Source organism: Dendrobates tinctorius, unplaced genomic scaffold (assembly GCF_039654945.1).
Source record: "Dendrobates tinctorius isolate UK_male_01 unplaced genomic scaffold, ASM3965494v1 ptg000243l, whole genome shotgun sequence".
NCBI classification, from domain to species: Eukaryota; Metazoa; Chordata; class Amphibia; order Anura; family Dendrobatidae; genus Dendrobates; species Dendrobates tinctorius.
Window position 1 is genome coordinate 8,081,635 of NW_027361910.1, and position 13,374 is coordinate 8,095,008.

Below are 13,374 nucleotides of genomic sequence, written 5' to 3' on the forward strand. Positions count from 1 at the left end.
TACATTAATAAGAGTGTGCAATTTTATTTTTTTGTTTAGTATTTAACAAACAGACGGTAATGTGTATGCTCTGTATAATGTTCACAACCACAAGCAAATATGTATGTTGTAGATTTTTTCTTGTTCTGAAGTTTAATAAACAAATTTACAAAAAAAAAAATCCATTTTTTTTCCACAAATAAACGCAAGTTATATGAATGAAATTTTACCACTAACATGAAGTACAATATGTCACGAGAAAAACAATATCAGAATCACCAGGATCCATGGAAGCCTTCCAGAGTTATTACCTCATAAAGGGACAGTGGTCAGAATTGTAAAAATTGGCCTGAAATATAACCTTGAAGTTTGAGTCTTCACAGGTCTTCCTCCTCTAGTTATCCAAAATAGCATGGTCGCTACCTCCTAGTGTCCAAGCTACTCTTACCTCCTCTACCATTTCCTCCCTGTTTATAAAGATTAGATCCAAGGTAGCAGATTCTCTTGTTTTCTCCACTACCTTTTGGAAGATAAAGTTGTCAGCAAGAGAAGATAAAAATTTGCTTGACCTGTTTTGCGTGAGAGAGAATCCCAACAAATGTCTGGATAGTTGAAATCTCCCATGACCACTATATGATATTTTTTGGAGAACTTGGCCATTAGATGCATAAAGAGTTCATCCATACCTTCAGCTTGCACAGGCGGCATGTAGTAAATGCCTACAATGGTGTCCTTTCCGTTGTTCTCTCCTTGTATTCTTAACCAAACAGTTTCCACAGAACTCCCAGCCTCTGAAGCTTGGATCTATCTGCAGGTAAACACTTTTCTAACATACAATGTGAAACCTACTCCTCGTTTATCAAGTATGTTTATCGCAAATAAGTTGTATCCTTCTAGCCTTGTATTACAATCATGTGTATTGTCCCACCAAGTTTCAGTGATTCCAATGACATCATATTTCTTTTCCTGCGTTAGTAGTACTGATGGTGCACATGGTCGCCATACAAATGCCACAAGTATTACACACACGGACACTTGATATCTCTGGTACTGTTTTTTCCGGTACCGGAAATATCAGGAAATGTGCAACAGGCCTAAAAGCTTTTAAGCAGGTTTGGAAAAAATATAACCATATACACAGGAAAAACTGCTGCACTATCAATTCCTATACGCACAGGAAAAACTGCTGCACTATACATTTTTATGTTTGAGTAGGTCTATATACAGTATGTGAACTCAATAAAAAATAATTTTTTAAGGGACATATTTTTCTCAATTATACCTTAGGCCCTGAAAAGGCAGTTTTTAAATGAACTCGACAAGGAAGTTGTTCCAAATACCTTGAAGAACTAACCTGTGGATAAAGACTTGCACAAATTCTTTTGTCTCTTCATGTAATCCCAGAAAGAATTGACAATGTTGAGATCAGGGCTTTGTGGGGGACATAACATAACTTCCAGGACTACTTGTTCTTTACACTCAAGATTTGAAATGAATATGCGACTGCTTAATTTTTAATCCTCACAGAATAAGACCCACACACACTTATAATTATTTGATGCCAGTGGCAAGAGCAGGTGGTCACGTGACTGCAAGTATATGATTTGCATACTTCTTGACATATTCCAACTACATGTCCTCGGTCTTGTTCAATACTAGTGAATTGGGTGAGGCCAAGCAAGTCTTGTTGGCACGTGACCGCATGTGTGTAATATTTACAGTCACGTGACAGCCTGCTCCTGCTGCTGGTAGAAGAGAATCCTGACCGAATGAAGGGGCATAGAGTGACTGCAGACTAGTATGCACACACAAATTAATAACAATAAATTGGACTTGAATTTGCAAAGCTGGACCTTTTTTCTTTTTCCATAATTATTTGATGCCAGTGGCAAGAGCAGGTGGTCACATGACTGCAAGTATATGATTTGCATACTTCTTGACATATTCCAACTACATGTCCTCGGTCTTGTTCAATACTAGTGAATTGGGTGAGGCCACGCTAGTCTTGTTGGCACGTGACCGCATGTGTGTAATATTTACAGTCACGTGACAGCCTGCTCCTGCTGCTGGTACAAGAGAATCCTGACCGAATGAAGGGGCATAGAGTGACTGCAGACTAGTATGCACACACAAATTAATAAGGAACAATTTTATAAACAACTGATCTCACTCTAAGGGTCTGGTCAGACTGCCGTATTACTCGCACAAGGTTTGCAAACCTCAGAATGTCCATTGGCTCTCGTGGCCTGAGCATGACAGCTGCAAGGTAACACATGCTGTCACGCCCAGGTCAGGAGAGCAGGCTACCAATCCAAGGTTTACGATGCGAGCACGAGTAATACGGCAGTCTGAGTGCACCCTATAAAGGTTAAACTTCTCTTTTAGAATTAAGTTTTAAATTATACCTGTAGTCTTTGCCAGTAGCTTTTATACAGTTCACAAGTTGTTCAACTTCATAGTTGACAAGTGTATTCAGCTGGCCATCTCCAACACCATCTCTGTAGATTATGATGCGTGATGGAAGGATTTTGTTGCAGGCATACCAAGCATTTAAAGCAGCTGAAAAAGTCATAATTCACAAATTTAGATGAGAAAAACTGTAATATCAGCAACTTCTACCTTCAATTAGTGTCTCCTTCCCCCCTTAGCCATTCTCCGATATATGACAATTGTACGTCATGATCAGAAAGGAGCAAATTGGCGTAGTTACTGATAGGAAAAAGGCTCAGTAAAAGCGACTGGACTCCCAATCCAAAAGAAATCCAGTGATGTTTGCACTTCCAAATCCCCCCTCTTCCTGAACCCAATGTTTGGCATTTACTGTAGGAAGTAGTGCCCGCTTAATTTATGGGTATGTGGCTTCTGAATCACAAGCTGGTCACAATGTACTGGGCAATACAATGTATTGGGCATTTCAATGGCCTATTTGCATTTTTAGTCTGCAACTTCCACCGTGTATCTGAAAAACACCCAAAGGCTGGAGACACACTAGCAATTTTAACCCCTTTCTGCAATCCGACGTACTATCCCGTCCACGGTACCCGGGCCCGTATGATTATCACAGCTGACACCCGGCACAATGTGTCAGGGGCGGTCACGGACCGCCCCCGACACGTTAACCCCTTGCACACCGCGATCAAACACGATCGCGGTGAACCGGGGGTTAAAGGGAAGCATCGGCAGGGAGGGGGCTCCCTCCGTGCTTCCCTGAGCCCCCCACGGCAGCGCAATGTGCAGCGCTGCTGCAGGGGACTCCCTTCCTCCAGGCCCCCAAATCCAAGATGGCGACGGGGGCCTTCGGGGGCCTGAGGAAGCTGGCTTCCTCAGTGCCTGCAAAGCGCAGGCATGAGGAAGCCTTCTGCAGTGCCTGTGTCAGATCGCTGATCTGTCACAGTGATCTGTGATGTGACAGATCAGCGATCTGTCACAGGACAGTGATGTCCCACCTGGGACTATTTAATAAAGTAAAAAAAAAAATAAAAAAAAGTGTAAAAATAATTTAAAAAAAAATCGCCAAATAAATTAGAAAAAAAAAAAAATATTCCCCCAATAAATCCATTTTTTGGAAATAAAAAAAAAACAATAAAAGTACACATATTAGGTATCGCCGCGTCCGTAACGACCCGCCCTATAAAACTGTCCCATTAGTTAACCCCTTTAGCGAACCCCTTAAAAAATAAAAAACGAAGCAAAAAATAATGATTTATTATCATACCGCCAAACAAAAAGTGTAATAACGCGCGATCAAAATGACGCATATAAATAGCCATGGTACCGCTGAAAACGTCATCTTGTCCCGCAAAAAACGAGCCGCCACACAGCATCATCAGCGAAAAAATAAAACAGTTATAGCTCGCTGAATAAAGCGATGCAAAAATAATTATTTTTTATATAAAATAGTTTTCATTGCATAAAACCGACAAAAACATAAAAAACGACCTAAATGAGGTATCGCTGTAACCGTACTGACCCGAAGAATAAAACCGCTTTATCAATTTTACCGCACGCGGAACGGTGTAAACGCACCCCCCCCAAAAGAAATTCATGAAACGCTGGTTTTTGTTCATTCTGCGTCCCAAAAATCGGAATAAAAAGCGATCAAAAAATTTCACGTGCCCGAAAATGGTACCAATAAAAACGTCAACTTGTCCCGCAAAAAATAAGACCTCACATGACTCGGTGGGTCAAAATACGGAAAAATTATAGCTCTCAATATGTGGTGATGCAAAAACTATTTTTACAATAAAAAGCGTCTTTTAGCGTGCGACAGCCGCCAAACATAAAAACCGCCATAAATAGTAAATCAAACCCCCCGTTTTCACCCCCTTAGTTAGGGAAAATTAATAAAATAAAAAAAATGTATTTATTTCCATTTTTCCATTAGGGTTAGGGCTAGGGGTGTGTTGGGGTAGGGTTAGGGCTAGGGGCGTGTTGGGGTTCGGGTTGGAGTTAGAATTGGGGGTTTCCACTGTTTGGGCACATCAGGGGCTCTCCAAATGCAACATGGCGTCTGATCTCAATTCCAGCCAATTCTGAGTTGAAAAAGTCAAATGGTGCTCCTTCCCTTCCAAGCTCTGCTATGCGCCCAAACAGTGTTTTACCCCCACATGTAGGGTATCAGCCTACTCAGGACAAATTGCAAAACAATTTTTGGGGTCCAATTTCTCCTGTTACCCTTAGGAAAATGGGGGCAAAAATATCATTTTTGTGGAAAAAAATGATTTTTTTATTTTCACGTCCGAGTGTTATAAACTTCTGTGAAGCACTTGGGGGTTCAAAGTGCTCACCACACATCTAGATAAGTTCCGTGGGGGGTCTAGTGTCCAAAATGGGGTCACTTGTGGGGAGTTTCAATAGTTTAGGTACATCAGGGGCTCTCCAAAGGCAACATGACACCCGCAGACCATTCCATCAAAGTCTGCATTCCAAAACGTCACTACTTCCCTTCCGAGCCCCGACGTGTGCCCATACAGTAGTTTTCTCCCACATATGGGGTATCAGCATACTCAGGACAAATTGGACAACAACTTTTGGGGTCCAATTTCTCCTGGTACCCTTGGGAAAATAAAAAAAATGGTGACTAAAAGATCATATTTGTGGAAAAAATACGAATTTTTTATTTTCACGCCCGGGTGTTGTAAACTTCTGTGAAGCACTGGGGGATGTTCAAAGTGCTCACCACACATCTAGATAAGTTCCTTGGGGGGTCTAGTATACAAAATGGTGTCATTTGTGGGGGGTTTCCACTGTTTAGGTACATTAGGGGCTCTCCAAAGGCAACATGACACCCGCAGACCATTCCATCAAAGTCTGCATTCCAAAACGTCACTACTTCCCTTCCGAGCCCCGACGTGTGCCCATACAGTAGTTTTCTCCCACATATGGGGTATCAGCATACTCAGGACAAATTGGACAACAACTTTTGGGGTCCAATTTCTCCTGGTACCCTTGGGAAAATAAAAAAATGGTGACTAAAAGATCATGTTTGTGGAAAAAATACGAATTTTTTTATTTTCACGCCCGGGCGTTGTAAACTTCTGTGAAGCACTGGGGGGTTCAAAGTGCTCACCACACATCTAGATAAGTTCCTTGGGGGGTCTAGTATACAAAATGGTGTCATTTGTGGAGGGTTTCCACTGTTTATGTACATTAGGGGCTCTCCAAAGGCAACATGACACCCGCAGACCATTCCATCAAAGTCTGCATTCCAAAACGTCACTACTTCCCTTCCGAGCCCCGACGTGTGCCCATACAGTAGTTTTCTCCCACATATGGGGTATCAGCATACTCAGGACAAATTGGACAACAACTTTTGGGGTCCAATTTCTCCTGGTACCCTTGGGAAAATAAAAAAAATGGTGACTAAAAGATCATGTTTGTGGAAAAAATACGAATTTTTTATTTTCACGCCCGGGCGTTGTAAACTTCTGTGAAGCACTGGGGGGTTCAAAGTGCTCACCACACATCTAGATAAGTTCCTTGGGGGGTCTAGTATACAAAATGGTGTCATTTGTGGGGGGTTTCCACTGTTTAGGTACATTAGGGGCTCTCCAAAGGCAACATGACACCCGCAGACCATTCCATCAAAGTCTGCATTCCAAAACGTCACTACTTCCCTTCCGATCCCCGACGTGTGCCCATACAGTAGTTTTCTCCCACATATGGGGTATCAGCATACTCAGGACAAATTGGACAACAACTTTTGGGGTCCAATTTCTCCTGGTACCCTTGGGAAAATAAAAAAATGGTGACTAAAAGATCATGTTTGTGGAAAAAATACGAATTTTTTTATTTTCACGCCCGGGCGTTGTAAACTTCTGTGAAGCACTGGGGGGTTCAAAGTGCTCACCACACATCTAGATAAGTTCCTTGGGGGGTCTAGTATACAAAATGGTGTCATTTGTGGAGGGTTTCCACTGTTTATGTACATTACGGGCTCTCCAAAGGCAACATGACACCCGCAGACCATTCCATCAAAGTCTGCATTCCAAAACGTCACTACTTCCCTTCCGAGCCCCGACGTGTGCCCATACAGTAGTTTTCTCCCACATATGGGGTATCAGCATACTCAGGACAAATTGGACAACAGCTTTTGGGGTACAATTTCTCCTGGTACCCTTGGGAAAATAAAAAAATGGTGATTAAAAGATCATGTTGGTGGAAAAAATTCGAATTTTTTATTTTCACGCCCGGGTGTTATAAACTTCTGTGAAGCACTGGGGGGGGTCAAAGTGCTCACCACACATCTAGATAAGTTCCTTAGGGGGTCTAGTTTCCAAAATGTTGTCATTGGTGGGGGGTTTCCACTGTTTTGGTACATCAGGGGTTTTCCAAACGCGACATCGTGTCCGATCTCAATTCCAGCCAAAAACGTCAAATGGCGCTGCTTCCCTTCCGAGCTCTGCCATGCGCCCAAATAGTGGTTTACCCCCACATGTGGGGTATCAGCGTACTCAGGACAAATTGCACAATAACTTTTAGGGTCCTGTTACCCTTGGGAAAATAAAAATTGGGGTGAAAAGATCATTTTTGTGGAAAAAATATGATTTTTTAATTGTACCGCTGTACGTTATAAACTTCTGTAAAGCCCTTGTGGGTTCAAAGTTCTCACCACATATCTAGATAAGTTCCTTGGTGGGTCTAGTTTCCAAAATGGGGTCACTTGTAGGGGGTTTCCACTGTTTAGGTACATCAGGGACTCTCCAAACGTGACATGGCGTCCAATCTGAATTCCAGCCAATTTTGCATTGAAAAAGTCAAACGGCGCTCCTTCCATTCTGAGCTCTGCCATGCGCCGAAACAGTCATTCCCCCCCACATATCAGGTATCTGCATACTCAGGACAAATTGCACAATAACTTTTGCAGTTCAATTTCTCCTGTTACCCTTGGTAAAATAAAAAAAATTGAACCTGAAGTATTTTTTTTATGAAAAAAAGTTAGATGTTCATTTTTTTTTAAATATTCAAAAAAATTCCTGTGACGCACCTAAAGGGTTAATAAACTTCTTGAATGTGGTTTTGAGCACCTTAAGGGGTGCAGTTTTTAGAATGGTGTCACTTTTGGGTATTTTCTATCATATAGACCCCTCAAAGTGGCTTCAAATGTGATGTGGTCCTAAAAATAAAATGGTGTTGTAAAAATGAGAAATCGCTGGTCAACTTTTAACCCTTATAACTTCCTAACAAAAAAAAATTTTGGTTCCAAAATTGTGCTGATGTAAAGTAAACATGTGGGAAATGTTAGTTATCAAGTTTTTTGTGTGCCGTATCTCTGTGATTTAAGGGCATAAAAATTCAAAGTTGGAAAATCGCGAAATTTTCAAAATTTTCGCCAAATTTCCGTTTTTCTCACAAATAAACACAAGTTATTTGAATGAAATTTTACCACTAACATGAAGTACAATATGTCACGAGAAAACAATGTCAGAATCACCGGGATCCATGGAAGCGTTCCAGAGTTATGACCTCATAAAGGTACAGTGGTCAGAATTGTAAAAATTGGCCCAGTCATGAACGTGCAAACCACCCTTGGGGGTGAAGGGGTTAAAATCGGTCCGATTTTGAAGCAGGAGAGTCGGGTGAGTGTAAGGCTATGTGCACACGGTGCAGATTCTGTGCAGCTCTGCAGCAGATTTGGCCCTGCAGAACTGCAAGTGATGTACATTACCATTTAAGGCTATGTAAAACAAAAAACGCTGTGCACATACTGCAGATTTTTCCACACAGATTTGGTGCAGATTTAAAACTGCAGCATGTCACTTCTTTTGTGCAGTTCTGCAGCAGTTTTTCATCTGCTCCATTATAGAAATCTGCAGGTGAAAAACTGCAGGGGAAATCCGCACAAAAACTGCAGGTAAAACGCAGGTCATTTTACCTGCAGATTTAGCATAATCTGCGTGGAAAATTCCACAGCAGAATACGCACCGTGTGCACATAGCCTAATGCAAGTGTCATGCATTTTTTATGAGAGTACAATCCGATTTTTCACACCTAGCATGCAATTTACATCAGAATGCAGTACGATTTTAATATGATCTTTTACATATAGCAGTTCTCTGTCATTTACACATCGTTTTCAAACAAAATATTTTTCAAAACACACACATATATATATGTGATAGATAAATTAAAAGCTGGCAAATGATCTGCCGCGTACAGTATAATTACACAGTGACAGGTAATAAATTAGATATATACACATAGAATAGATGCTTATATAAATACTAGCTGAAGAGCCCGGAGTTGCCCGGGCATAGTACCTACAGTTGTGGCCAAAAGTATTGACACCCCTGCAATTCTGTCAGATAATACTGTTTCTTCCTGAAAATGATTGCAAACACAAATTCTTTGGTATTATTATCTTCATTTAATTTGTGTTAAATGAAAAAACACAAAAAGAATTGTCCTAAAGCCAAATTGGATATAATTCCACACCAAACATAAAAAAGAGGGTGGACAAAAGTATTAGCACTGTTCGAAAAATCATGTGATGCTTCTCTAATTTGTGTAATTAACAGCACCTGTAGCTTACCTGTGGCACCTAACAGGTATTGGCAATAACTAAATCACACTTGCAGCCAGTTGACAAGGATTAAAGTTGGCTCAACCTCTGTCCTGTGTCCTTGTGTGTACCACATTGAGCATGGAGAAAAGAAAGAAGACCAAAGAACTGTCTGAGGACTTGAGAAACCAAATTGTGAGGAAGCATGAGCAATCTCAAGTCCATCTCCAAAGACCTGAATGTTCCTGTGTCTACCGTGCGCAGTGTCATCAAGAAGTTTAAAGCCCATGGCACTGTGGCTAACCTCCCTAGATGTGGACGGAAAAGAAAAATTGACAAGAGATTTCAACACAAGATTGTGCGGATGTTGGATAAAGAACCTCAACTAACATCCAAACAAGTTCAAGCTGCCCTGCAGTCCGAGGGTACAACAGTGTCAACCCTTACTATCCGTCAGCGTCTGAATGAAAAGGGACTGTATGGTAGGAGACCCAGGAAGACCCCACTTCTTACCCCGAGACATAAAAAAGCCAGGCTGGAGTTTGCCAAAACTTACCTGAAAAAGCCTAAAATGTTTTGGAAGAATGTTCTCTGGTCAGATGAGACAAAAGTAGAGCTTTTTGGGCAAAGGCATCAACATAGAGTTTACAGGAGAAAAAAAAAAGAGGCATTCAAAGTAAAGAACAGGGTCCCTACAGTCAAATATGGCGGAGGTTCCCTGATGTTTTGGGGTTGCTTTGCTGCCTCTGGCACTGGACTGCTTGACCGTGTGCATGGCATTATGAAGTCTGAAGACTACCAACAAATTTTGCAGCATAATGTAGGGCCCAGTGTGAGAAAGCTGGGTCTCCCTCAGAGGTCATGGGTCTTCCAGCAGGACAATGACCCAAACACTTCAAAAAGCACTAGAAAATGGTTTGAGAGAAAGCACTGGAGACTTCTAAGGTGGCCAGCAATCAGTCCAGACCGGAATCCCATAGAACACCTGTGGAGAGATCTAAAAATGGCAGTTTGGAGAAGGCACCCTTCAAATATCAGGGACCTGGAGCAGTTTGCCAAAAATGGTCTAAAATTCCAGCAGAGCATTGTAAGAAACTCAGTGATGGTTATCGGAAGCGGTTGGTCGCAGTTATTTTGGCTAAAGGTTGTGCAACCAAGTATTAGTCTGAGGGTACCAATACTTTTGTCTGGCCTGTTTTTGGAGTTTTGTGTGAAATGACCAATGTTTTGCTTCATTCTCGTTTGTGTTTTTTCATTTAAGGCAAATTAAATGAAGATAATAATACCAAAGAATTTGTGTTTGCAATCATTTTCAGGAAGAAACGGAGTATTATCTGACAGAATTGCAGGGGTGTCAATACTTTTGGCCACAACTGTAACTGTCTTCCTTAACAGCCCCGCTCTCCACCCACCATCACGCTCTCTCCTTCCGCAGCCCCGCTCTCCATCCGCCATCACGCTCTCTCCTTCCGCAGCCCCGCTCTCCATCCGCCATCACGCTCTCTCCTTCCGCAGCCCCGCTCTCCACCCTCCATCATGCTCTCTCCTTCCGCAGCCCCGCTCTCCACCCACTGTCCCGTTCTATCCCTCCGCAGCCGCGCTCTACATCCGTGTCCCGGTGTCCCTCCACAGCCCCGCTCTCTTCCTTCATAGCCCTGCTCTCCCGCTCTTTCCCTCTACAGCCCCACTCTCCATGCACCACACACGGTGACGCCGAGATCAGGAGAGAGGTGCGCAGATTTTTAGTTCGGCCGGATTGGGTGGTGCTAGAGCGGAGCTGCAGCGCATGTGATTGGGCGGCCTGCGGGGGGGGGCATGGCCTAACGCGGTCGGCTGGAGGAGCTGGCCGGAGCTAGAGTGAAGCTGCAGCGCGTGTGATTGGGCGGCCTGCGGGGGCATGGCCTAGCGCTGTAGTAGGCCGCAGTAGAAGTCTGGGACTAAATTTAGGCCGGGAAGCTGCAGGGGAGAGGTAGGAACAGCGCAGTTGGTGACGGGGAGCGCCGACTGACCCGGGACAGGGCTGGGAGGGTGCTGGCACTATTCGGGCCCTGTCCTGAAGACTGTTTTCCTCCACAGCCCCGCTCTCCATGTACTGTCCTGCTGTATCCGTCCTCAGCCCCGCTCTCCATCAGCGTCCCACTCTGCTGCTTCGTGATTGGTTGGTGTCCCACTCTGCTGCTTCGTGATTGGTTGGTGATACACACATTCAGATTTATATATAGGGATATTTCAGTAACACACATATATATGTATTTATATTACATATAGATACAAGAAAAGAAGTAAATTCATCTGCCGAATTCTGTAAAATCACAGCAGGAGCCGACAGGATAGAAGATGGATTACATTCAGTAAATACAAATGGAAAAGGTAGATATATAGATGTCAGTGACAAATACAATTAGTACAGTGTGTGCAAATTAGGCCTGTTTCACACATCCGTAGTCGGCGGTCAGCTGAAATCCGCCAAAGGGGGGAAAAAACTGATCCGCCCCTTTGAGCGAAGTACGGATGACCGCGGACTACGGATCCATGAGCGGCGTCAATTAAAGGGACCGCGGGTTGTGGATAGTGCTATCGCGCGAGGAATGGAGGAAGCGGACAAGATTGTGCGATGGTCTCTCTCTCTCCTTACCTGACTTCCACGCGATCTGCCTCCCCGATCTCGGCCGCGCGATCTGCTTCCCCGATCTCGGCAGGCCCATCGCGAGATCGCGGAGGCGGACAAGATCGCGCGAGATCGGGGAAGCAGACAAGATCGCGCGGCCGAGATCGGGGAAGCAGACAAGATCGCGCGGAAGTCTGGTAAGGAAGGAGAGAGATTTTTCTACCGGCAGCCAGACAGAATTGGGGGTTAAATCACTACATGGCGGATCTGCGGCCCGAAAAAAACGTTGCAGGGTCTGTCCGGTCATGTCAGCGGACGCCAAAACCTTGGCGGATCCGCTGACATGCGGATGCAACGGACGACCATCAGTCAAAATCCGCCAATAATGCTAGTCAATGGGGAAAAAAAAGGATCCGCCAAGAAAAATGGCGGATCAGTTTTTCTCTCCAAAATGGCAGATTTTGACTGATGGTCAAAAACGGATGTGTGAAACAGGCCTTACCGGACATGTATTTAATTAAAAGATTTTTTTCAGAAAAAAAATGGTGTGGGCTCCTGGGCAATTTTACTTATTGACGCCTCTCCATTACTAATCTCGGGGCTTGATGTCACCGGACGGTGAAATCAACCCCCAACTATTACCCCACTTGCCACTGCACCAGGGCAGGTGGGAAGAGCGGAGGCTAAGTGACACAATTGGCACATATAATTTAGTGAATTATTAACCAAGTACATAAACATTAAACTACAGATGCACGGCACTAATTATATGTCACTGATATCTTTCTAACTATCTATTCTATGTACGGTATATATCTATTCTGTTATGACGGGTCACGCTGTGAATTTACTGTTCTCGACTGATGAAATTTCGAGTTTTCTAGGAACTGGATGCGATAGATTCTACTGCGCAGGGGCGGAAACCATTTTGTTTGAAGAAAAAAAATTCTTAAACAGAACTAGTCTTTTTTCGGACTATAATATCCCCTATCCTGGTATATATGGTCCCCTCATCCCTATCCTGGTATGCATAGCCCCCTCATCCCTATCCCGGCATGCATGATCTCCTCATCCCTATCCTGGTATGCAAGTCCTCCTTATCTCTAGTCTGTTAAGGGGGTTTTACACATAGCGATATCGCTATAACGTCACCGATTTTGTGACGTTATAGCGATATCACTAGCGATATCGCTATGTGTGATACTTACATCCGACCGGCTCCCCCGCTGTCCATCGCTGATCACGCGAGAATGTCCGGCTCCATTTCTCGTCGTCAGCTTCCTGTGACGACGATCGACGCGTGGAGGCGGGCGGGAGGACGCCAGGAACGCTGTGTGTGAAAGGTAAGTATCGTGCGCTGCGTCGCTGCTGCATCGCTGTGAGGTCTGCCTGTGTGACAGCTCACTAGCGATCATTAAGCGATGCACCAGTTATCCTGACCGGGTCGGATCACTGGTGCATCGCTAAATGTAAAAGGGCCTTTAGGCATGTCCCCCTTATCTGTAGCCTGGTAGGCACGTTCCACTAATCCATATCATGGTAAGAATGGTCACCCTCATCCCTTTACTGGTATGCCTGGCCTCCATCTCTGACCGGGTATGCATGGCCCCATCATGGTATGCAGGGCTCACATCTCTGTCCTGGTATGCATGGCCCCACCATTATCCTTGTATGATTGTCCATCGTGGCATGCATGGCCGAATCCGAAAAACATTAAAAAATCCAAACCATTAAACTTACCTTTCTGCGCTCCCTCGCAGCGTCTTCTTCCGATGCCAGCAGCTGC

The 13,374-nt window shown here is 43.9% G+C and overlaps 1 protein-coding gene across 3 annotated transcripts in view; it reads right to left on the reverse strand.

Annotated features, from left to right (window-relative positions):
• The window catches only part of PIWIL1 (piwi like RNA-mediated gene silencing 1), a 376,145-nt gene that overhangs the window by 19,122 nt on the left and 343,649 nt on the right, over positions 1-13,374 (reverse strand). For all 3 annotated transcript variants that reach the window (XM_073557066.1, XM_073557067.1, XM_073557065.1), the window contains one exon: positions 2,385-2,538. In XM_073557066.1, the coding sequence (XP_073413167.1) occupies positions 2,385-2,538 (154 nt within the window). The remainder of the gene's footprint in view (positions 1-2,384; positions 2,539-13,374) is intronic.